The sequence below is a fragment of the Molothrus ater genome, chromosome 10 (genome assembly GCF_012460135.2).
Source record: "Molothrus ater isolate BHLD 08-10-18 breed brown headed cowbird chromosome 10, BPBGC_Mater_1.1, whole genome shotgun sequence".
In the NCBI taxonomy this organism is placed as follows: domain Eukaryota; kingdom Metazoa; phylum Chordata; class Aves; order Passeriformes; family Icteridae; genus Molothrus; species Molothrus ater.
The window spans coordinates 10,231,714-10,255,566 of record NC_050487.2 but is presented as its reverse complement, the minus strand read 5'-3'; the positions used below and the strand labels follow the sequence as shown (position 1 = coordinate 10,255,566).

Below are 23,853 nucleotides of genomic sequence, written 5' to 3'. Positions count from 1 at the left end.
AGCTATTTGGTTTTTTTATCTTTCAAAAAAAACTGTACTTGAAACTCTATTGGGATCACAAGATTTAGGAAATTGCAATTTTAAAGAACAGAGAGGTCAGTGATTAGGGGACCTTACAGACAGTACACATATACATCTACACACACATTTCTATCTATACATCACAAGAAGTCCAGGAGGTTTTATTTAGCCATCACATTAGCATAAATAAGACAAGTGAAAATAAATGCAAAGTTCTATTTGGGAGCTTTGCAGATGAACATCAAAACAAATGCTCCTGTCACACAAACTGGCTGTATGGATACAATCTGCTGGAAAAGGCATTTTATGCCATCCTAATATAAGTCAGAAATACATGAGTGATTCTGGTCATTTTCAAAGAGACAAAGCTCACAGGGAGTTTCTGGTCAAAATCTGGCCTGTTGCCACTCCTTTGATACCTTCTGTGGATTACAGTTTACTTTGGCTCACAAGTACAGAGTAAAACAATATTTTTTCCTCGGGCTTTCACTGACTTCAGCTCCTGAGGGAGCCCATCATGCAGCTGTGGGTCCTCAGAAATGGTCACCATTCCAATGAGCAATGCCTTGGAGCAGCTCTATTCTGTTATTGTGCTGAGGGGAAATCACAGTGATCTAATCTTTCTAAAGCCAGGAGACTCAGACTTAAGTCTAATAGTTTAGAGCAACTGTATTTTTTCTACTTTTCAGAGATGAAATTAGGATGAGAGTAGGTTCAGAATTTCAAATCTGCCATCCTATCACAGAGTTATTGCTAAGAACAAAAATTATTGTGGTCAAAGATTCCATTAAATCCTTAAAACAACTGTCACAGCAATCACAGTTGATGTAAAATTCAATCACCCTCTTCACAAACTGCACCTTCACAGTTCTACATTTAAAAAGGGATAAAGTGTTTAGGATAATAGTGTATAAGGAACAGCACACACCCTGAGAATAAACAATACCTGCCCAAAATATGGAGGGGAAACCACATGGAAGTAAAATGCCAAGCCTTTAGTATTTCAAAGGGTAATGCTAAATAATAATCAGAAATCACTGCACTGGTGTAGGGTGCAGTGCACCAAGCAGCCTGGCAAGATGCAAAGAAGCACAGCAGGGTAATTTAAAAGTGACATTGGGGAGCTGCATATCTGGTCACCCAAACCAGGACAGAGAGGACCCAGCTGGCTGTCCTGACACACAGCTGCCTTCTGCTCCTGCCACTGCACTCTGCTCAGCAGCAGATGGTGACATTTAAAGGGAACAAAGTCATGGGGGAAGCTCTAACTGTGAGGGGCAGCACAGTCTGATCCTGCCTTCCCTGCTCTGGAGCTGCACTGCAGCTCTCTGCCATGAGGACTGCATTCCTACCAGCACTTCACCTGGTTTTTTACAGAAAACTACCTTCAGTCCTGGCCTCAGCAGTTGCTCACCTTCTCATATCCCACAGTTGTATCCTGCACATCCTCAGATTTAGGCATTTATACTGCTTTAACTTGGCACCCAGGAACTGCCTGCTCAGAACCACTTTCTCTTGAGATCTCTCCTGGGGCTAATTACCTTTTTCACTTCTGTTTGTAGGAAATTAGACATGAGTTTTATGGGCAGATAAAAGAGCAGTCCCAAACCAGTTGTTCTCTCTGAGTGTCTCGTGGGGTCTCTGAATTGGCACCTGGCATGAGTTGGCTCAGTGATGTGTCAGGAAGAGGATGGGAAAGGCAGAACAGCACAGACCTGGGAGATTATAAACTCATTTTCAAGTCAGCATTTACACCCTGAAATACCAACCAGGACAGCACAGAACATGGAGAGTTCTACACAGTTCTGGTGCAAATCCAAACATCTGCACAGACATTTAGCCTGTGCTGAGGTGTTTGGCACCAAACCCAACCTGCTGGGGACACCTAGGCCAAAGCTGGGGATCAGGTGGATGGGGCAGTGGTGGAGTGACAGGGATGAAACACTTTGTGTCACCTGCATACACTCCTGCTGCCACTCTGATAGTCTATTTAACTGTGTTGTCCTAGTCCAGCTACTGATGGATTAGAAACTAAGAAACTCTGCTTAGGGGTGTCCTTTAGGTTACAGAGTCCTAGGCTCAAATGTTAGAAAATGGCAGATACACAGTGCTCTGATTCTACATCATTTTCCCCCTTTTTGCAGGCTTCTTGTTCACTGAGTCAGGCAGCAATACTGCATTGCATAAATGTGGGCATATGAGGTAAAATTCAGGTTGCACAAGCCATCTGTATAGAGTTCTCATTTTCAAGTCTTGTCTCTTCCTTTCTTTTAAAATAGATATTGAAATTTTTGGGAGGGTGGTATAATGCAAATTTATTTGATTTTATGGGGGGGAAAAAAGCCCACCTCCTGCAGCCCTTCAAGCAAGTGTTGACCACAGTCCTTCACAGCACAGAACACAGGACTGTGGCTCACTTTGCTTACCAGGCTAACTATATCCTGAAGCCATTTGCCAGTGAGGAAAATACACTGTGCTTACATTACATCCTTAAAACCTTTATAAAAATAATTCCTTAATATATAGTTCTTTTAAGAAGTGAGGTGTCTACATAATTTCTGCACCAACTCAAGAGCAGATTTCAGGATACCCTATGCATCTCTTACCAGTCATAGAAATTAACATGCAAAATACAGAAGAAAAAAAATAGTTTCTCTATTTGCTCTTTATATGATTGTGGAAAGTACAGACTTCTTCAAGAGCTCAGCACGTTAGTGATCATAACCTGGCTGGAGCTATCCTAGTAGAAATGTTTGATGAGAGGAAGGCTGGGGTTCAGACCCAAACCTGTGCTATTGATGTACAAAACTCTGCATAGTGCAAGAGCTGCTATTCACAGTGTGCCAGTGCATTAAATGGTTTAGGGACACGTAGCATCCTGCTTTGTGCTACATTTCAGTGCAGTGGTACATGTTCACCAAAAGAACAGCTCTTTTCTCTCTTGAGCAAATGGGATTTCTACACTTGGAAAAACTACTGAACCAAAAGCAGACACTGGCACCTGCCCGGGAAGTTGTGGGTGACTCTCTCACTGTGTAAAGCCTGAATTTGGGTGGTGGTTGTTTCCTTTTTGTGTTATGTAACATAATTTAAATTTTGTTGTTTTCTCCCTCCAAAATAAGTATTTCCTAAGACAGAAAAAAAGGCAATATCTTGACATTTCTGTGTGGTTTCTAGACAGAAAGTCAGTGTTAGGGGAAAGCAGACACACTTTGGAATTGAAAAGGTGTTTGTGGGAAGTCAAGGATATGAAGAAGTAAAGGAGTGGCTGGGAAAGGACTGACATTTAAAGATACCATGATGAGGAGAAGGTTGGGTTGCAGCTAAACTAAGCTGCATCTGATACAAAGAAAAAAAATCAGAATTAAATTGAGGTTAGCAAATCCTGACCTGACCTTGGCTCTTCCTTCATAATTTATGCAGTGTTTCCATCCTAAAGATTATTAATTGTTCTCTAGTGTTGTTTTGCCTTGTTTCAATGGAGGTGTCCCTGATAATTACTAGAAGTTAATCAAGCAAGGCAAGCTAATGAGAGCTTAAAACTTGTATTATGTAAGCAGAAAACAGGGAGAGATTTTTCCTAATAGATAATTTTCTCTTTCAGCACCACTGGTGAAATATCTCCAACAAAAATATCCTCACAGTGAACTTCCTAGAAGGAAGCAGTAGTGCAGAGCAGGCCAGGATGGGGTTCTAGAGGTGATTTATGCTTACACTACCTCCCCATCTAGTCCTGCCTCCTGCTCCCAGCAAATGGAAAAAGTAAATGAGCTCATCAGTGTCTTTCACCACTGTGAAACTGGCTTTTTTTCAAAGTTGCCTGTAATTAAAACTGCAAAATCCACAGAACAGGAAATGCTAAAAGACTGCTTTGGCAGTGTAACAAATCAATGTCAATTGAACTTGACAGGTGTATCTGGAAACTGGATTCAGTTCTACCACAGGTTTTATAGTGCAAGTTCATTAGGTTCTGAAAATCAATTAAAAAATAAAAAAAGAAAGAAAGATAATGTGACTTAAAGCACTAGATATTCCTGCTTGTACTGAGGTTTCTTGTGCTGAGGCATTAGTGAGTTATGTGCCATGCACACCTGAAGCAGAGATGATGATTGTTGTGGCTGCTTGGAGAGGGCCTGGCTTTGGGGTGGCAGTCAGTGCCACTGGTGGCAGTGCCACTGTTCATCACAGCAAAGTCAAGAGCCATCATCCCATGGAGGCAGCAAAGGGCAAACCAAGGTTTATCAGAGAATCTGGTGTTTGGCTGAAGACACAGCTGCTCCTGTGCAGCTTTTTCACAGCTCTCCTCAGTAACAGCCCAACCTTCAACATGGGGTGACCCTGCTGGGGAGGACTTGGAACCAGCCCCACTCCTTCCCTGGCCAAACTGGTGGTACCCTAAGCAAAAACACCTCCATGCACCTGCAGACTCACTCATGATAAATTCATATCTCACACTGTCATGGGCAAGTTCAGGGCAAAACAAGAGTGTCATTTTCTAATGCTTTTTGGTAACTACCTATTGTTGGTATGTGCAATGCCTACGTGTGAAAACTCAGTAGAAAATAAGAGAAGTGTTTGTCTAATCAACTGCAGCATGTTTGGGACATTACATAACCACCATACTATGTTGCTAGAGGATATTTTTACTATTTTGTAGCTTAGACATTTTTATTACTATTTCTTAAAAGTTCAGCAGATGATAGTGGCATATCCTGATTGTTGTCATTATCAGACACAGAAATATTTTTGTTAAAAATTGTAAAAGGGCTCGAAAATATGTTCGAAAGTTCATGTAAAGATGACAAACTAATTAAAAGGGCAAAAAGCTTTCTTCTTCACTGGGTTTTTTTTGTGGTTTATAGTGGGAGCACTGGCTGGATCTTTCCATCTGCTGTGCTGGCTGTTCCTGCAGATGGTCATAATCTGTACATATGGCATGTGCATATATAAACTGAAATCAGGGTTGTCTTGGTGTAAAAGCAGGCACACAACAGGAGCTTGGGTGCCTAACACAACAGTGTTGGTGAAGGGGATAATTTAGAGCAATTTCATTTTCTATGGGATATTTACATGGAATTAGGGAAAGTATTTCCTCTTCACTGAAAAAGAAGTATGAAAAAAAAATCACTCAGCTCTTTTATGTTAAATTTTGGGCCTGCAGTTTATTTGGAGTCAGGTGTTGGCTTCAGCTGTGCCTTGAATTTGTGTTAGGTTTTGGGTTAAATGAGGACAACACCAAATTCTCATAAACCTCACAGTCAGTCTGGTTTTGGAGTCCCTGCTTCTAACTCAGAGCTGGAGGAGGGATTTTCTTACTAGAAAATGACCTTCCAGTAAGCATATAATAAAATAGAAGTCTTCACAAATGAAATGGTCTTTAGGCCTGAAGTTTGTGTTTAAGTCAATCTCACTACCATTAAATAGTCACTGAAACTCATAAGAATCAAAGAGGCAAAAGCCCTTGTCATCAGAAGTAGAACTTTCTGGTGAAGCAGGTGCTCCCAGGCAGTTCAGCTTTTCTGCACCTGTGGTGGTGCACCCAGTTAGCAGTGCTGAAAACTTCCTGTGGAATATTGCCTCATGAACCAAGTTTAAAAAATTGCTTTCATAGAGTGTTAAACTTCTCATAGACATTCTGGAAGGTTAGGAAAATACTCCAATAAGTATGTGGTGTGCAGAAAACCCTCAAAGCAACTCACAATTGCTCTTACTTACAACACATTTAGCAAGAAGTGCCTGAACAGAAGAAGTCATTGGAAAAGCAAGACATGAAGAATTTATCAGATACATGATCAAATGTATTTTTAACATTTCCTCTACCTTTACTGACATCCTCTGTATTACAGTTTATTTGCAACATTTGCTCATTCATCAGACAAGCCAATTGTCAGCACAGATAAAGTCATGTCAAAGTCACAGATAGACTCTTACTCCTTTTGTTCCTCTTTTATTAACATCTATTCTGCTGTTCTCTTTTCTAACCTTTCTACCTTTTTTGTTCTAGGAAAAGGCTTCACAGTGAAAGGCTTCAGCTACAAGGCTAGAAAATGAAAATACAGTGACTTTAAAAGGGTTGCTGCCACTCTGATACAACTTTATAAAGTGCTTTTTTTTTCTCTCTCATTACAGGTTTGTTTTGTGAATTTAGATGCCAACAGAGATGATTGCAGTGATGAGCAAGTGAAACAGGTAACTGCTCAGGTCTCAAAAACATGCACAATGGATCTATGCAGACCTACCAGGACTCTCCAGTAAAAATACAGATTAAAATTCTATGAGCAAATCAAAGCCAACCCTAGATTTCTAAGTGCTACAGAGAGCAATGCATAAGGAATCAGAAATTGTCTCAACACTGGACTATATTACATAGTATTTCTTATTCCCATCCCAGAAGTTTGTCATAATCATTGCAGTCTGAATTCACAGCAGTTATATGAGTAGATTTCTTATGAGAGAAGTGAACATGGACATGTTCAAATGCATCCATTTTCTTTTAATTTGGCATAATACTACATGAAAAGAGTTTCTGGTGTCCAGCTCTGTCACGAGTTTGTGATTTCTTTTTTGTCCTACAGGCCAAAAAGCCCCTGAAAATCTTCCACTCATCTAGGTCTTGTTCAGCTGAGCTGTCTTACTCAGTCAAACTCCACATAGGTAGATTATGTGCTCTTGAGGAGGGGGTCTAGATAAAATAGAACTAAAGGTGTGTTTGATCTGTTTAACCGAAATTTACAAGGGTAGGAAAAAAGACATTTTTAAAAAGCAGTAAAAAACCCTGGTTCTTTTACAAGCACTGAGGCAAACTACATCATGATATGATATTTAAAACTTACCATTCCAGGAAAAAAAAAAGCATTAAATCTACAGAAGTCACATTTTAAAGAAAGACTTGGTGTCACTTTCGTGCTTACATCTTCCTTTATCAGTTCCTTTTATCATCCTGGCTTGGTGCCCATGTTTGGCACACCAATAGAAAAGCAATATCAATAGTGAGTGAACTCAGGTAGGATCTCCTGATAGTACCCGGGGAGTTCCTTGGTTAAACCTTTACAGTTCATTTGCTGGAAACACTTCTAGCTCATAGAACAACCAGTACTGGCACCTTGATGCCTCCTGCAAGTCATTTGTTAGCAGGAACAGTTTTTCTATGCTGTGTTCTGCATCCTGGATCTGTGAAAATTCATTGTCAAAAATAAATATGGCATCTTGCAGCAGAATGATTTTTCTATTGAATCAGCAGGTTAACTGTGCAGAACAGCTTGAGAGGTTTTACTTTACTGAAGCCACAGAAGCACTGATTGTTTTCTAAAATGTGGTGGTTTTATAGCTGTTTACAGTGTTTGTTGAGGAACAAAAGCTATGAGAGGAAATAAAAAAAGTTTCTTCCTCAATCTTAGAATTAGACATCTGTTCTCAGTTTTCAGTGTAGGTAATAAAAATCCCCTGTTAGCACAGGTACTATGCATTCTTTTCCAAGAGGAAACTCCCTCGTCCCCATTTCTGCGTGTAATATGCAGGTTTTGTAAATTAGCATTGAGTGGCATGGAATTTTATGCAATACAGTGGTGTGGTGAAAGCATTTCTGAGAAGACTTCTGAAGATGTTAGCACAGCTGTTGTGCATATGAAATAAGTAACTATTTACTAGCAGGTACTTGATTTACTAATAGGTACTGTTAGGATTTTGTATCACTGATGGAACTTTGGAATGGGTTAAATTGGGGGGTTTTGTGTAAAATAATTATGCTTCCAGACTTCTTTTCTTTTTTTTCTGAAGGCAAAGAAGTAATAAAAGATATATAAAATGCGATAATTTCCTACCTAAGAAATCTGATAACATGTGGCAATTTAGGCAGAAAAACAGAGATACTTCAGGAAGGGTTTGTGATAACAGAAAGGTTATAATTTTAAAGAAAAAAATAAACAATGAGAAGTTTTTTATGCTACAGTGAAACATCAGTCTGAATTGAAGCACTGAATTCAGTTATGTCACATAAAAATACTTAGTCTCATCTGAAGATCATTCCCCTGAAAAGTGAAATGTTTCCCAATATTGATTTCACTTTTCTAAGCCAGAATGTTTTCTTATATCTAATTCAATCCAAGGAGAAATAACAGTACTGCAGGCTTAATATTTTAAGGATGAAAAGGAAAAAAAATGAAGTATTGTTGCCTTGGTTAGTAACTAAAGCAGATGGCTGGGTGCCCAAATCTGCACTCCCTGAAGGGCTTTGCCACATACTCTGCACTAACACATGGGCCATGGTGGTGCAGAAAATGGAGGTGGCGTTTACTCTGCTCCTGCTCTAAGGGGTCAGCCTTGGTTCTCTGCTCACAGAACAAGGACACCAAGGCCTTGGCAGAGAGAACTGCACTCTCAGAGCAGGTATTGCCTTTTTACCCTGCCCTTCATACACAAAGGAGCACAAATGTCTCCTGCTCGTGCTGGGGGCAATACAGAGCTCCTGTATAGCATTACTGATGTTGTGACTGTTCCTGCTTTTGCCTCTAATACATAACACATAGGGAGTGACTGTATCATTACAAATGGAAGGACATGAAGGTATGCAGTGTAATAGCAAAGAAAGGCTCATTTAATGTATCTCCAATATTTTTGCTGTTCCACATTTAGCATTGCATCAATTTGGTTGGCAATTTCCAAGTAACTTCCTCTGGTTTCTTGCTAGTCATATGCCTGGAGGAAAACAGGAAGATTTGCCCTGTTCTCGTTACCATACTGAAGCTTTTGTGTGTCAGACCATGAGAGAGATGCTGTTTTCACAGTCTAAGGAACTCACATGTAACAGGAAGTATTTAGATGCACCAATCCAATCAAGCTGTTTAGCATGTGACAGTGTGAGGGATGGCAGATTGTCCTGCTGGACACTTGAGCAAAAATTTATACTATCATCCTTGTCTTGTCTGGTGTCTCAAAAGAAAGAATGTGCATTTTAATGCTGCCAGTTCTATTCTTCATCTACTTGAAGCAATACTTCCAAGTGAGCTTTCTAAAAGGATTCCTCTAAGTGATATTTCATTTAATATTTATAACTGTGCAACTCAGACCTCATTACCTGAAAGCAAACTCTCTGTTTCATTCTACAGAAGCTGATCAGTGTCTCACCCAGTCTCCCCAAACTGATCAGTTCGATGAACGTACAGCCACCGAAGGAAAATGAAATTGTCCTGCTCAGTGGATTGACAGCAGGAAACCTCCAGGCTGATTATGAGGTTCCCCAGGTAGGAGCCAAACTCAGCTTTAAGATCACATCACATCTGTGAAGGGTGGAATTTGGAAAATGGGAAAAAGAAACCTGAAAGCAAAGACCTGAGATCAGTTTGAGATGAGTGGAAGTTTGCAAACATACAAACAAACAAACAGCCTCTGTCAGACAGATTTAAGTGCGGTGCACAGCAGGGGGACACACACCATGTACACAAAGATAGCTGAGAGATCCTGCTATTCCCCCTGGATCCTGCAGATCTGGGTTGCAGCTGCTAATGCTTTAAGCCACATTAGCACTTGATCCTTCAGGGGAGACAGGCACTGGTGGCAGAGATGACTGATTTATAAGGCCAGATTTCAAGAGTAGCAGAAGGGCAGCAGAGAGGGAAAGAGGTAACACTTCTGTGCATAGAGCTGGGCAAGGGCACTGGCCTTTCCAGGGGCCTTGCCACTTACCACTTTCATTCCCAATCCATCTTCACCTCTCAGCTTCATTATAACTGCAGTGTTACCCTGGAGTACGAAACTCTCTCACCAATTTAAAACATGAACAGGTATTGCCAGGTTTGTCTGCTGCAGATAAGAAAATAAGGGAACTTTCTTTCACTGAAATTACCTTGTGTACAAAAGCCTTCCTGAAGCAGACCCTGTGACAGCTGTATTGCAAAGATCACTGAATTTTATAGTTTACCAATACGCTGATCATTAAAGAGAGCAATTACCTGGTTATTGAGCTTTCTTGCCACTCATGACTAATGGCTGAGTTTAGAAATGCTTAACAAATAGAGGCACAGGCTGTGGTGGGAGCAATGGAGCTCCAAACCACATCCCAAGATGTTACAATCCACACAGGGGTGGTCTGAGACCCAAACAAGGTAACTGAAATACCAAGTCACCCCTGTCTCCACAAGCCTACAGACAGACACTGAGTGTAGGCCTCTCACAGAGAGTGGAGTCAAGAGACAAACAGGAACTAAATAAATTTCTGTCAAATAAAGCCTTGCATTGAGACTGGATGAGATTTATTGGCCAAATAGGCCACAGTTGTCCTATTGCTTGGCTTTCAGAGAAATTCATTTGTAAGGTGACTGGCAGAGTTTTTTAAAAGGATTTTTATGCTACTCCCCCTCAAACCGTTTTCAAAAGTACAACCCCACAAAATTTGGGCTGGGGAAAAAGCAGGGAATGTCTGATCTAAAGCTGCATCTCTTTTTCATAGCATTTTTCACAATACAGTGCATGCTCAAGCCTGATTCAATTTCATAGCAGCTATCTAATTTATCTTTTCTGTTTTAACACACTAAGTTATCTAGTTTTCTTTTCAGACACGTTTTTGAGGTGGAAAGGAAGAGCAAGCTAATAAACATGTTAATTTAGCATAACACTCATCCCACTCTCTTTATTAGTAGATGATTGGTTTGCATTCACAGTTGAAGACAAAAGGTCCAGGATGGGGTCACCTTCCTATGTTAGCTACTGTGCAAATGCCCAGGGTGTCCAGGGCATCTTTTGCACAGCCTAAAACTTCTGCCTCAATCCTGTCCAAAGTTGGTGCCACCCAAGGTGGCTCTTTCCTGGGAGCCTGAGTTCAAAGCATCACAAGCTGCAAAAGCTTGGCTCTGGTTCAGGATACATCCATACAACAAGCATGGTCCCATGCAGAGACATTGACTCAGCTCTGTTGTATAAATGTCCAACTGTTTTCATATCAGTAAAATGAGGATAACAAGAGTTCCTTCCTCTCAGTTTCTGTCCAGCATTCAACTTAATTGTACAGCTTCTCTAGAGAAGGCAGTTTTATATAAAGGCTGAGCACATTGTGCACTGAATCCCCATTTCCAGGGGTAGGTTGTATTGACCTGAAATAATGGGGCTTTGGATAAAGAGGGAGAGCAGCAAAGAAGCAAAATAAAACACTATTTAAAAATGGTCTGTTGGAACATCTAAAGGTGACCTGCTCTTCACAGTCTTATCAGCCAGTATTTACAGGGTTGTCTTCAAACAAGCATTGCAACAGAAGTGACCCTGAAAAGGAATTCATGCCCACAAACAATTCCCTCTCCCTCCAGAGAGGTAATACAGGTAGTGTGAGGCCATTAATAACAGCATGTCAGATGACTAACATCAAATAATTATCTGTCATTAAAACAACAAGTTGATTGAAAACAAACAATCCCCTGTGATACAGCTGGGTTCTCTACTAAAACACTTGTATAGTGAAAGCTGTCAGTCCAAGGAATCTTGGCATAGTGTAACTGCACGCTGTTACTAACATTGAAATGACAAATCGTATGGCATCCTTGCAACAGAACATTCCTGAGATATTTATAGAGAGGGGAGCTTAAAATAAGTGTTATTTTTTAATTGAATAACTGAGATTCTTTTCCCCTCTAGTGTCCTTGGCTGGCAGATGTCTGCTTGGTTCAGTGTGCAAGGGGGGACAGGAGGAACAGCGCAAGCTGCATCATTTTTGAAATAAACAAGTTTCTGATTGGACTTGAGCTCGTTCAGGAGAGGCAGCTGCAGACAGAAACTCGTGTCCTAAAGCCTGAGGATGACACAAACTGCTCTGTGTCCTCAATAGAAGAAGATTTCCTCACGGCCTCCGAGCACCTCGAGGATGACAACGAGGCTGATGAATATAAAGCTGGTAAAAGCAGGGGGACTGAACATAATTATGCTGTTGCTCATACTGCAAAACAGCTACAGCAATGCTCACAGAAATTGCACTTGATGTTAATTCATGCATATGTAATTTAGAAAATGGACAGCCATTCATATTTTTTAAGTTTTGTTCAAAGACAAGGTACATGGCTGTGCAGTACTTTTACAGAGCAGTAATGGACTACAAAGTTGTACAGCTCTTTTCTTTTAGAAGTCACAAGTTACTCTCCAAAAACTAATTTTTAATTTTTCTCAACAGGTCATGAAAAAGTAAATGTTTCAGAAGCATCTTCAGATGTCAAAAAAAATAAAGGAAAGGGGTTTGAAAACATTCACTATAGAAAAGCCAGGTTGCCATTCATTCTTGAAGCGAACTGCATTAACAAAGATAATGCAGCTGCTCAGATCTCTGAAACTGTGAATGTTGTGGCTGAAGATGGCATCTCACAACCTGAAGATAAGTCAGACCAGGAAATACTGTGGCAGAAGGAATTAGCTGAAAAAGGTACTTCATCATTTAGTACTACTAATTTGACTAGTGGGGTTGAAAACTCAGCACTTATGTTAGAAGATGTATCTGTAACCAAAATGGCTAAAGAGGAGTTGGAGCCTCAGGGTGACCCCACAGCGAAACACAGCAGCAAGGCAGACGGGGAAGATTGTGCAGGGATCAGGAAAACTGATCCTCCCTCCCAGAATAAGCAGGCGACCACAGGCCAGTATGCCACAAATTTAGCAGAATCTGTTCTGCAGGATGCATTCATTAGACTGTCACAGTCTCGACCCAGTTTCAGTGAGGAGGCTGCAGTCAGCATCTCTGTGGGAAGCTCTTGTAAGTCAGAAGATGCATCTGCTTCCCGATCATGGAATGAACTCCCAAAGATTGTCATAGTGCAAAGTCCAGACAGCTCTGAGAATGTACCTGACTGGCCAGGGTCTGCCTTCCCCAGCCTGAGCCACTGGGCTGAGGCAGAAAGCTCTGCTGAAGTTTCAGATTACTTTGAGGAAGAGCACTCAAATGGACATGCCCAAAGTGCACTGGAAGTGGCTCTGGCTTGTGCAGCCACTGTCATTGGAACCATTTCCAGTCCCCAGGCTGCGGAAAAGTTCCGCCGGGAGCAGGAAGCCACAGACTCGAGAAGTGGAGTGGCTGCTGATGAAGAGGTGCACGCAGCACCCTCACAGCTCCTTGACTGTGCTGGCACGGAATACTCCTTCCCATCTGCACTCTGTGGCATGACTCAAGTGGCAAGTGCTGTAGCCATCTGTGGCCTGGGGGAAACAAAGGAGGACAAGTACCCTGCAACTTCCAGTGGACTTCTGTCTGCTGCTCAGGCCTCTGCAGCCATCACTCTGCGTTGCAGCTTAGCTGTAGGAAGCAGCATGGAGAAGCTGAATGAGAGCATTGCAGAGGCTCTTCTCAAAGAGGCATCCGTAATTCTGACAAAACCCAACACATACAAAAATGTAGGGCATTTTATGGAATCCATGAACAGGAAAATTGTTGAAACAGCAGCAAGACCACGTGTTCCACGTGCTGATGGAGTAATCAGGGACGAACTTGCACAAAACTTATCCAATATTATTCTGCGACATTCTATGGAAGAGGTTAGGAAGAAGAGACAGCTACAAGTCCATTCAGAGGATGGCTCAAGTACACAAGACATTTTCACAGAGACTGCAAACGAGTTGCTTTTTAATATAATATATTTCACTTGCAAGAAGATGAATGACATAAGGCAACTTGAAGAGTGTTCTCCTCTCTTTTCTGAAGGCACAAAAGCAGAGAAAGTAACAAGAGCAGAAGGGTGGCCAACACTGGTAACAGCATGTGAAACTTCACACAGCCCCCTTGATCACTCTGCTGCTAAGCCATTTGGTACATCCTACAGCACCAGTACTAGTAAAGATCTTGAAAAGGTCACAAGCACTTGCAAGAGTGATATCAAAGATGTAAATAGCAATGAAGGTTCCACACTGAATTCAGAACCAAATGGAGATACAGGGCATAACATACTCGGTGCAAAAACATCTCCCAAGAAGAGATACCTGAAAAGAACCACGCGAGACTGTTACAAATCCCCAAATCAGAGTAACAATCATCATCAGAAGAAAGACTGCAGATCATTTTCAGACAGAGAAAATACCCTTGCAAACAGTGAATGCAGGCACGGTGTTCAAGAACAGCTGTCTTCCAGTGCCACCATAAATACAGAAAACCAAGCCAAGATTAAGTGTGATTCTGTGCTAAATAATGATGTTCAACTTAGCTTGTCTTTGTTAGGAAACCATGTGTTGCTTCCTTCTCAGCCTGTGCTACAGGTGAAAAATTCAAGGGACAAATATTGTATAACAGACTTTGCAGAAGAATTGGCAGAAACAGTTGTCTCTATGGCAACAGAAATAGCTGCCATTTGTCTAGAAAATTCAAATGGCAAGCAACCCTGGTTCTGTGCATGGAAGAGAGGCAATGAATATCTGGTGACCCAGAGTTTATCATGCAGAACCATGAAAAGGAAGAAGGAAACCCATACCAATGGTTCTGTAGTTCGTAAGCACAGGGCACCTCGGCTTAGTGAGATCAAAAGAAAAACAGATGAGCATCCTGAGCTAAAGGAAAAATTGATGAATCGAGTAGTAGATGAATCTATAAACCTTGAGGACACACCAGATTCAGTCAATCTCTTTGCGAATGAAGTGGCTGCCAAGATCATGAACCTCACTGAACTCTCCATGGTTGATAGCATCTGGCAAGGTCCAAACCACCCCAGGAACAGACTGCACTGTGAAAGGTGGAGCCGAGCCAAGGCCTCAAGCTGTGAGAGCATACCAGAGGAGGACTCAGATTCCAAAGCCTCTTTCAATACCCTAGGCCTCATGAACAGCTTTGGTCACTCTCTGAGCCAGACAAGTTCTGTCTCAAAGCAGTCTAGTTGTGAAAGCATTACAGATGAATTTTCAAGATTTATGGTGAACCAGATGGAAAATGAAGGAAGAGGTTTTGACTTATTACTGGATTATTACGCAGGAAAAAATGCAAACAGTATCTTAACTTCTGCCTTGCAACAGGTAGCCAAGAAAAATGGCCATCTTAATGTAAGACCAAGTTGCCCATCCAAACAGTCCAGCACAGAAAGCATAACAGAAGAGTTTTATAGGTATATGCTAAGAGAAATCGAAAAGGAAAATAAAGACAATGCATCATGCTCTCGGAACTCAAAGGACTGGTGTGGCAGTTTGCTGGCACCCTCTCTGCGGTCACCTTTCTGCTTCAGGCAGTCGTCAATGCCCGACAGTCGATCCTCAGGCTCCAGGCTTACAGTGAACGTCCCAATTAAAGCAAATTCCTTGGATGGGTTTGCCCACCACCGCCAAGATTCCTTAAGTGTCCAGCCTGTCAGTACCGTGGCTTCTGCAGGGCTCTGCAAGTCTGACTCGTGCCTGTACCAGAGAGGCAAGACTGACCAGATCACAGACATGCTGATCCACGAGACCTGGGCCAGCTCCATCGAGTCCCTGATGCGCAAGAACAAAATCATTGCAGATGAGGCAGAGGCTACAGAGGCAGACCAGTTTTACAGTGATTCTCCTCCACATGTGGAACAGTATGCAAAAAGACTGGCTGCAAATATTGTTGAAAGTGGTAAAAGTCTAATTGTCATCCAGCAGGATTCCTTTGATTATACAAGCCGAGAAGATGTGCTGGAAAGCAAACATCCCCAGAGCACAACCCAGATACAGCCCAAACCCAAAACAGAGGAAGTAAATTTGGATGAGAAAAAAGAGCACGTGAAGAGCCCTGGAAGCCTCCCTGCAGGACAGCTCAGGGAAGTGCCTTTAATTCAGATAGAAACTGATCAACGAGATGAGCCAGATAAAGACTCAGAGTCCTTAACTTCATGTGGCCCATCTGGAAAGGGGCATCAAAGCAAAGAAAAGCCTCCAGAAGCTTTGGATGGGAAACACATGGTTTCCAGTTCCCCAGTAAGTAGGTAAGTGACAAAACAGCAAATCAGCACATTGCTTTGGTCTTTGGTTTATTTTCCCAGTAAAAGTTATTTTGATAAAAGAAGAAGATAAGAGTGGTACTTTTAAAGAAATAAGCGGAAAAGTTTGGACTACAGGCTTCTTTTAGGATAAAATCACCTATTCATGTGTCACAGTGATACTTTCTGGAGAAAACTTATATTGACTATGACATTATGGTATTAAAATTTAAATCTTATACTGCACAGACAAGTTCTCTCTCTACAGACATTTATGTTTCCCATAAGGCAGGAAAGATGGACCAAGTTTAAACCTTTATTTAGCACAGGCTGATATCTGAACTAAAAAATAGATAAATAAAAAACAGTGCTAGTATATAATAGAAGATAGCAGGATGTGACCTGTAGTTCTCTGCTATGCTTGCTGCAAGTAATGTTTTGCGTACCTGGAAACAAGACCAGACTTCTGAGAGCTTGAGGTTTAACTTTGTGTTTACAGCCTGGAGCTACAAGTAGTTTTCCTTCACTAAAGAATTTTTACTAAGAATAAAAGTAGCTCTCACCTCTTAGTTCAAGACTTCTCTGGTAGAATTTAGATAGGGAAGAGAGTATTTTATTTTAATGTCATTTCATGGAGTTTACATCACAGCTTACCACCCTCTCCTTACAGCTGTACTCCTTTTGTAAGGAAATCTGCAGCTTGCTTTTGTTAAGGTAAAATGTGAGCCATCATGAGAGTGCAGTGCAAATGCAGAGTATTGCTGTGGGTGCTCTGAGGTGAAGGGAATGCTCTCTCTCTCAGGGCGTTGTCTCTTTATCACAGTACTTCATTGTATCTGTTACTTTAGCGGTCTCTAAACTGCCAGTCTTGGAGCACTACCGCCCCTCATTATCTCAGAGTGGCACAAAAAGTGCAGGTCCTGGTGTTAGAAACCATTTTGTAGCTCATTTTATTCTAGGCAGTGCTGTGTTGCAGCATTTGGCAAAGCTCTGCTTGAAGTGAGAAAGTAGATAGATTGTAAGCACTTGCCTGTGTATGGCAGCAATTGGGTGGATAATTACCATGGTGTCACTAGTCTTCATACTGACTCTCCTGCACTAACCTTCCTCCTCCTTAAAATGCAACCTGCTTTTAGTAAGATAAATTTAGAAATCCACCTATTTGGAACCTTGACTGCTTGAAAATCAAGTTATTTTTGCAGTTTACGAGCCCTCTCATCTTTTCCTCTGCCTTTGCAGCAGAGTTCCCAACATGGCTATGGCATGGTTAAAGCAATAGGAATGGTAGGGCAGAATTGCTAAGCAGAGGCTACATCTGCCTGAGCAGCTTGGCTCAGCAATGCTGTGCAGTTCTGGTTCAGCTTGCCTCCATTTCTGTCCATTGGCCTCATTTGCAGCATGAAATGCAGAGTTCTTCCAAAACAATCTCAAATAGAAGCTGCCCAAGTGCTCTCCAGATGTGCTCCTATCCTTGCTGGGAAGGCAAAGCCTCCAGTGGTTCTTCACACAGATCTGAACTATTTCTGGCATGGCTGTCTGGACTAAGTCTAGGCTGAAGTGAAAACCTAAAAATAAATATAAATGTAGCTATAAAAGCATCAGTAGAAATTGCTCTGATCCACTCCTACTGCATGAAATTACTTGCTAGTTCAGATACAGGCACATAGGACTCCAGGCAAAATATCAAGCAGACATAGAGTCAGTTAGGGGGAAAAAAAGCCTTTAAGACCTTCAGCAATGAAAAAAAATCAGTTTCTTGTATGTAGGCAGTGCAATAGAGCCACAGTTGCACAGAAACTGTTCCAAGTGACTGTTCACAAGTGGGGAACTGTCAGTTCAAAGCATCACTGGTGTGAGATGTAATTGCATAACGAATCAAACAAAACCCAAAATGCCAAGAAACATCACCCACACAAATCTCTTGTGTTTTGGACCAGGTATCAGGAGCTGCCTGTCCTGTGCTGAGAAGCTGAGTAACAGCCCTGCCCTGTGGCTGCTCAGTGCCTGCGTGTCAGAGAGGGCAGGGGCACAGTCCTGGGCCCAAGGCGTGGCAGGCACAGGGTTTGGCAGAGCTGACTGCCAGGGGGAGAGAGCCCTAGGCAGGCAAGTCCCATTCGCCCTGCTCAGGCTGCATCTCTGTCATCCAGCATTAATGCAGCAACCTCTGAGAGTGAGAGCTGGCAGAAAGAGATATCCACAATGTTACTGTCTCAGTATATGCCTAATCAAGGTGATTACTCAGGAGCAGTAGATTTCTGGTGTGATCTTCTGCTTTACCTGAAGGCAGATGCCTTAACCACAACTACAGATAAAGGTCTGAAGGCAAGAACTTCTCTAGAGGGATCCTGCAGAGGGTTATCAGTACAGAACATAACATTGCTTTAATCCCTAAATTGCAAATGCAGACTATCCATAACAAAACTACAGTTTTGCTTTACTTGTTATTCTGGCACTACAGTGATATAATTATTGGAGGGATTGATTATTTTTCTTTTAATCAAAAGCCCAGCTTAGCTGTAAAAACTGAGCAAAAATATAGTTTCTTTTTTGTTTCTGTTTGTTGGGAGCATGTGTACATATATAATGCATACACATATGTGTGACATATGTCAAGTGTGCAGAATTAAAGCCTTTTTCCCTTAACCCTGTACTTTCTAAACTCAGTCTGGGCTCCATCTTCAGTCTGGTTTCTGACTATTGCAATATTTTGTCCTTCCCCAGCCTAAGCAGTGAAGATCCTAAGGACATGGCAGACTCAGAGTCATTACGGATTCACAACACTTTCCTACTTTCACTTTCAGATCTACAATTTTAATAAAGTAGAAAACCCTGTCAAGAACTTTATTCACCCATTGCACAACAGGGATTTAGCAGCAATATATATTTCCAAGAAATTCTGTCATTCTGCAGTAACATATACCACATATTTCAATCACTGATTGACTGAAGCACATTGAGCAATAAACCTTTACAGTGATCAGGTTTTTTATACATGCTAAATCTTTCTGTACAAGCTATGCATATTTAAAATCTAGGGTTTGTGTTTATTTATAGCAGTCATAAGAAAGTCCTTTTTTAGGAGCATCTCAGGCCAGGTGTTCTGCTGGACTTTCTGTATAAATTATAAGCTTGTCCAATCTTTTGCATGTCTATAATTCTGCAGCTTGGTTGACTTTAATGAGCAGCATTGCCTGAAGATTGGTGGCACCAGTTTGTTTGCCTGTATTACAATATCAATGTGCCTTCCCTATCACCCTGCCAGCAGCAGCCCTCATAGCAGATCGGATGCTGAAATCATAGGAGAGACCAAAACAGCTGAAGAATTTCCAGCCCATCTCAGCAGCAGTGAAGAGAGTACTGGCAGCTGGTCCCAGCTGGCCAACGATGAGGACAATCCTGATGACACCAGCAGCTACCTGCAGCTCAGCGAGCGCTCCCTGAGGTACCCACATTGTCTCTTCCCTCTGTGCTCTGCCCACCAGGCCTACCCTGCATCAGCAGTGAGAGGCAACAGCTCGAGGTTTACTCAGAATACTGTAAAGAATGTCTAATGGCAGACTTTATTTCTTTATTTTTTAATAAGGGGAAAAAAATTATCCATGTTCTGATTCTCAGCCAGGAGAATCAGAATTCTTTTTGCTGTTGGTGAGTAGCTCGATTCTGACAAAGAAAAAACCTCCTGGCATCACTAAAGTGTCTCAGTCCTACAGCAAAAAGGCCGTTGGACAAGTTAATTGCTATACTTTTAATTTATTTGCTGTTGTTTTCTTAATGTTGATTTTGGCATCCCCTTAGCCAAGATTGACAAGACTGCCATTCCCAGCAGAAATCCCTGCACTGAGAACAAAGATTGAGCCCTGATCTGATTAGACTGGCACAGGGGTGCAAGCTAATAGAGGATGACCAACTTTTCCCTGAGTAGATGTAAATTCAAGACCTCCTACTACTATGACCTAATTTTGTTCCAGTTCAAGCCAGGACAAATATTTGAAAATGTTATTTAGTCCTTGGAGTTTATATAGAGTGGTGGTAGTTTGACTTCAGCCCTTTCATAGCATCAAATTGAGTAAGGTTTTTCCTTCACATGCTCTTAGACTATGTTTTAAAATATTATCAAGTAATTACATCTTTCTCTTGAGTATTAAGATGACAAGGAGGGAAGACATTATGGTAATGAAGCAGGGAAAAGAAAGAGTCTCTGTCAGAGAGCACGGTTGGCTGGCTGAAATTACTGAACAAAGCATGGCTGTCAGTGCAGCTGAACATTCATCCTGTTATTACAGTATCAACCTTTAACAAAGTCCTTGGTCTGAGAGAGCTGAAGTATTGTGCCTTTCAGCTCTGCACTGGAACAGAAATTGCTACAGCAAGTCTGAATGCATGGCATGCTGACAATGTCTCAGATTGTCTCAACACACTGATGGGGAAAGGGACTGTCTAATCAATCCCTCTAATGTAGGGGAAAATACTATTAGTTGCTTTTTCAGTAAAAATTAAGTGGTGCACCATGACTTGCCACACAGAATTTGTTCATGGTAATTGACTTGCAGCCAGCAAATTCACAACCTGTCCATGAGACTATCACAGTATCTGCATAAACATTCACTGTCACATTTATAGTGAACTGGTAATATTTTTTCCGAATATCCTCAAGTGTGCTACTTCATCCTTGTGAAGAGGCCAAAGAGAATACTTCTGTGTATTTGTGGTCCCAATGAGCAATTGGCTTTGATTAAAATCTCAGTCTTTCAGAGTAGTCAGAAACATGAGGGGCCATCTCTGTACCTGTGGGTTCCATCAGACCCCAAATAGTATTTGGGGTATGATGTAATACACTGAAACTGCTGCTGGTTACCAGTGTGGACTCACCCTACAGGTAAGTATGTGATGGGCAGCCAGTGCCTTTCTCCTGAACTCCCCATGTTCAGAGGGAGCTGAATCTTTGCAGGTTTCTTGCAGGACATCTCTGTACCTGCTAATCCTTTTCAAGGACTCAGGCAGACTCAGTTTTTGTTTGAGGCCAAGTGTTCAATGCATAAGCCATTCATAAGAAGACAGTCCACTTTTTTTTCCTGCAATTTACAGCATCACTTGATGCACCTGATACATGCTTGATCTAGAACTATTTTAATAAAAGCCTCATTGCTTTAAGCAGACTAGTGTGCTTTATTCAGGGAACCACTTGCTGAGCACAATTGATTTTATGGAACAGAGCTCCTCCCCACTTTGCTTTGTACAGAAATAAATTTTTAGAAGATGTATGGAGACATGTTCAGCACAGCTTGGCACTAATACTTAAACTTTTGCTTTGTCAGCAATGGCAACAGCAGTACAACTAGCAGTCTTGGCATTATGGACCTGGAAATTTATCAGGAGAACGTGCCATCTTCTCCTATGATTAAGTAAGTAGTCACTGAAGTGAGACTTGATGTTTAGTCCAATTTTAACAGCAAATCATTTACGCCGCCGAAACCGTGCCAAGCCCTGCTTTGCACCTGCTGCTGTGCCTGCCCATGGTTTCAGAAAAAAGCACATGCAGGTGTCTGTGCAGAGTGAGGGCACCAGACAGTGAAAAATTACAGGAAAACCCAGTCAGGTGGATCTCTTGAGAACACAGATACATCAACCACCCTGTCTAAAACACAGTTCTCTGTGGTATCACTTTTCTGTCATCAAACCTTCTTCTCTGAATAACTTCAGATATTATCAAAATTCTAGTGTGATACCAAGGAAAGTCAAGCAAATAAGGATCAATTAAAAACAATCTTTAAAAAACCCAGTAGCATTCTTTCCAATTATAATAACAATTTGGCCCACAGTAATTTTACCTATTGTTTCTGGGAATGTTCTACTGAACATGCAGTTCAGTTATCAAGAGATGCGTGAGTACATCCTGCCTAAAGATCCTGGTACAACCTGCCAGCTGGTGAATGTCATTATGCAGCCAGGGCACACCCACTGCACAAACCTACAGACTGGACATCACGTACTGAACATGGGAACTTCTGAAGTCAGTGACATCAGAAAATTGTCACAGTAAAATACAGAGATTGGAAATTCAGCATTTCCACCCAGGTTATGAGACTTGCTGTGTCTTACCATAATGTCATTTGCTTGTCATTTTGTGAACCGTAAAGATGCACAGATCCTGATGAAATGTAACACATGACATAACTAATACAAGTACTTCATCCTGCTACAGAAAAATGCTGCAATTCAGTTTTTCCTGATTTACAGATTAAATAATGAAATATATTCACCATTTTATTGTTTCATCCTATGTAACCATTTTCTTGCAGTTTTCTAGGTCTTGCATTGAGGGAGAAGTTTATTCATCATGAAGCAATGTTGTAGACTGTTCCTAAGTATGACTAATAAGCTTTGTTGTTGTTTGTTTCTAAGTGAATTAGTAGAAGAAAAGGTTTTCCTTAAAGAACAGACAGAAAACACTGAGGGTAAGTTGAACTATATCAATTAAAACATACAGTTTGAAGATAACACAAGCAATTGCACAGTAACTAGTGGGATTATTTTTCCAGAAAGTACTTCTGAGCTTTCAGTGGGAACAGCCAACTGTCAAAAGGACCTCCTGGTGATCAACTTCGATCTGGAGCCAGAGTGCCCTGATGTGGAACTGCGAGCCACCCTGCAGTGGATTGCTGCTTCCGAACTTGGAATTCCAACTATCTATTTTAAGAAATCTCAGGAAAACAGAATTGAAAAGGTAATGTTTACAGAATTGGGCATACTATTAGTGTCTACATAACCATAAGAGCTATGATTTATTGAAGTTATTGAGCTTAAAAGCAGATGCAAAAACATCTTCATTACTGCAAGATGGCAACACTACTATTTATGAGAGAAAGGAATGAGAGGACAGGTGTGTCAGAACTTAAAGGATGTGAAATATGTAGCAGATTGTCTATAGCATAAGAAAATGTCACCATGATACTTTGTCCAATGTCCAGATTGATACTTTGATGAATCTGTTCACCTTTTCATATCAATGATACATTAGATACTAATGCCCAAGGCAGAATTAACAGAGTCCTTTATGTGGCTGCATTTGAAAGGCTGCACGTGGCTTACATGGAGTTTGAGTGCAAAGGTTTAAAAAAATAAAAATAAAAAACATTTTTGTGTAGACAACACATGTACAATGTTTGCCTACTTGGCTCTACTAATGTTTGGACTTAAGAATTTCATTCCTTACGCTGGTTCTGCCTGGCCTGTAACACCAACTACAGCAGCCTCAGGTCGGTCTGGGCTTGTGCCTGGCTGTTCAAAAACTGCTCCAGCTGAGGGTACAACTTTTGAGAGCAGAAGTCTCTTTCCAGAGAGAGTGGAGAGACAGATGACTGAGAAACCTCCTGAGGTGTTAGCCCAAGCCAGAGCCAGGAGCAACACTGAAGTCCAAAATAGCCACAAGAAATGCAAACTCTTTCTATTTCTGAATTATCAGCTGGGGCTCCTTTGTAGACCCCACCAAATACCAACCACAGCAATTCAGGAAAGACCAAAAAAAAGACCCATTTCCAAGATCAGCAAGAAAGCTTAAGCTTTAAGACTTAAAAACATGTTAGTATTTAAGTCAATTAATGAAAAAAGTATTACAAATCAGTATTTTGGTCTCTTATGGGAAGATCATTTGGAGTAGCAGAGATATTGTTTGATTTTCTTGAGTACACGCGTTTGGGAATCATAAACATAATTTAAAATGCATTCAACAGCAACAGTCCAAATTGCATCTAATTAAAGAAACAGCTGTCAGCTTTACCCATGTGCTTTGGCAAACAGTTAATTCAATTGCAAAAATACACTAGAGAATAATGAAGCACATCCTGCCTACAACAGCATTCTTGGAAATCACGTGCCTATTAAATATCATTAAAATACATATTAAAAGTTTAGGCTGCAGTATGTAAATAGCAAACAGCTACACTAACTAGAGACACAA

At 41.2% G+C, this 23,853-nt stretch overlaps 1 protein-coding gene across 7 annotated transcripts in view; it reads left to right on the top strand.

Moving 5' to 3' along the window:
• Positions 1–23,853, top strand: part of SPHKAP (SPHK1 interactor, AKAP domain containing) — a 64,402-nt gene that overhangs the window by 37,558 nt on the left and 2,991 nt on the right. For 5 of the 7 annotated variants that reach the window (XM_036388440.2, XM_036388444.2, XM_036388442.2 and 2 more), the window contains 8 exons: positions 6,151–6,210; positions 9,126–9,260; positions 11,641–11,896; positions 12,170–15,902; positions 19,159–19,338; positions 21,212–21,298; positions 22,299–22,351; positions 22,436–22,620. In XM_036388440.2, coding sequence (XP_036244333.1) covers positions 6,151–6,210; positions 9,126–9,260; positions 11,641–11,896; positions 12,170–15,902; positions 19,159–19,338; positions 21,212–21,298; positions 22,299–22,351; positions 22,436–22,620 — 4,689 coding nt within the window. The remainder of the gene's footprint in view (positions 1–6,150; positions 6,211–9,125; positions 9,261–11,640; positions 11,897–12,169; positions 15,903–19,158; positions 19,339–21,211; positions 21,299–22,298; positions 22,352–22,435; positions 22,621–23,853) is intronic. The other 2 variants (XM_036388441.2, XM_036388447.2) reach the window with 2 other exon arrangements.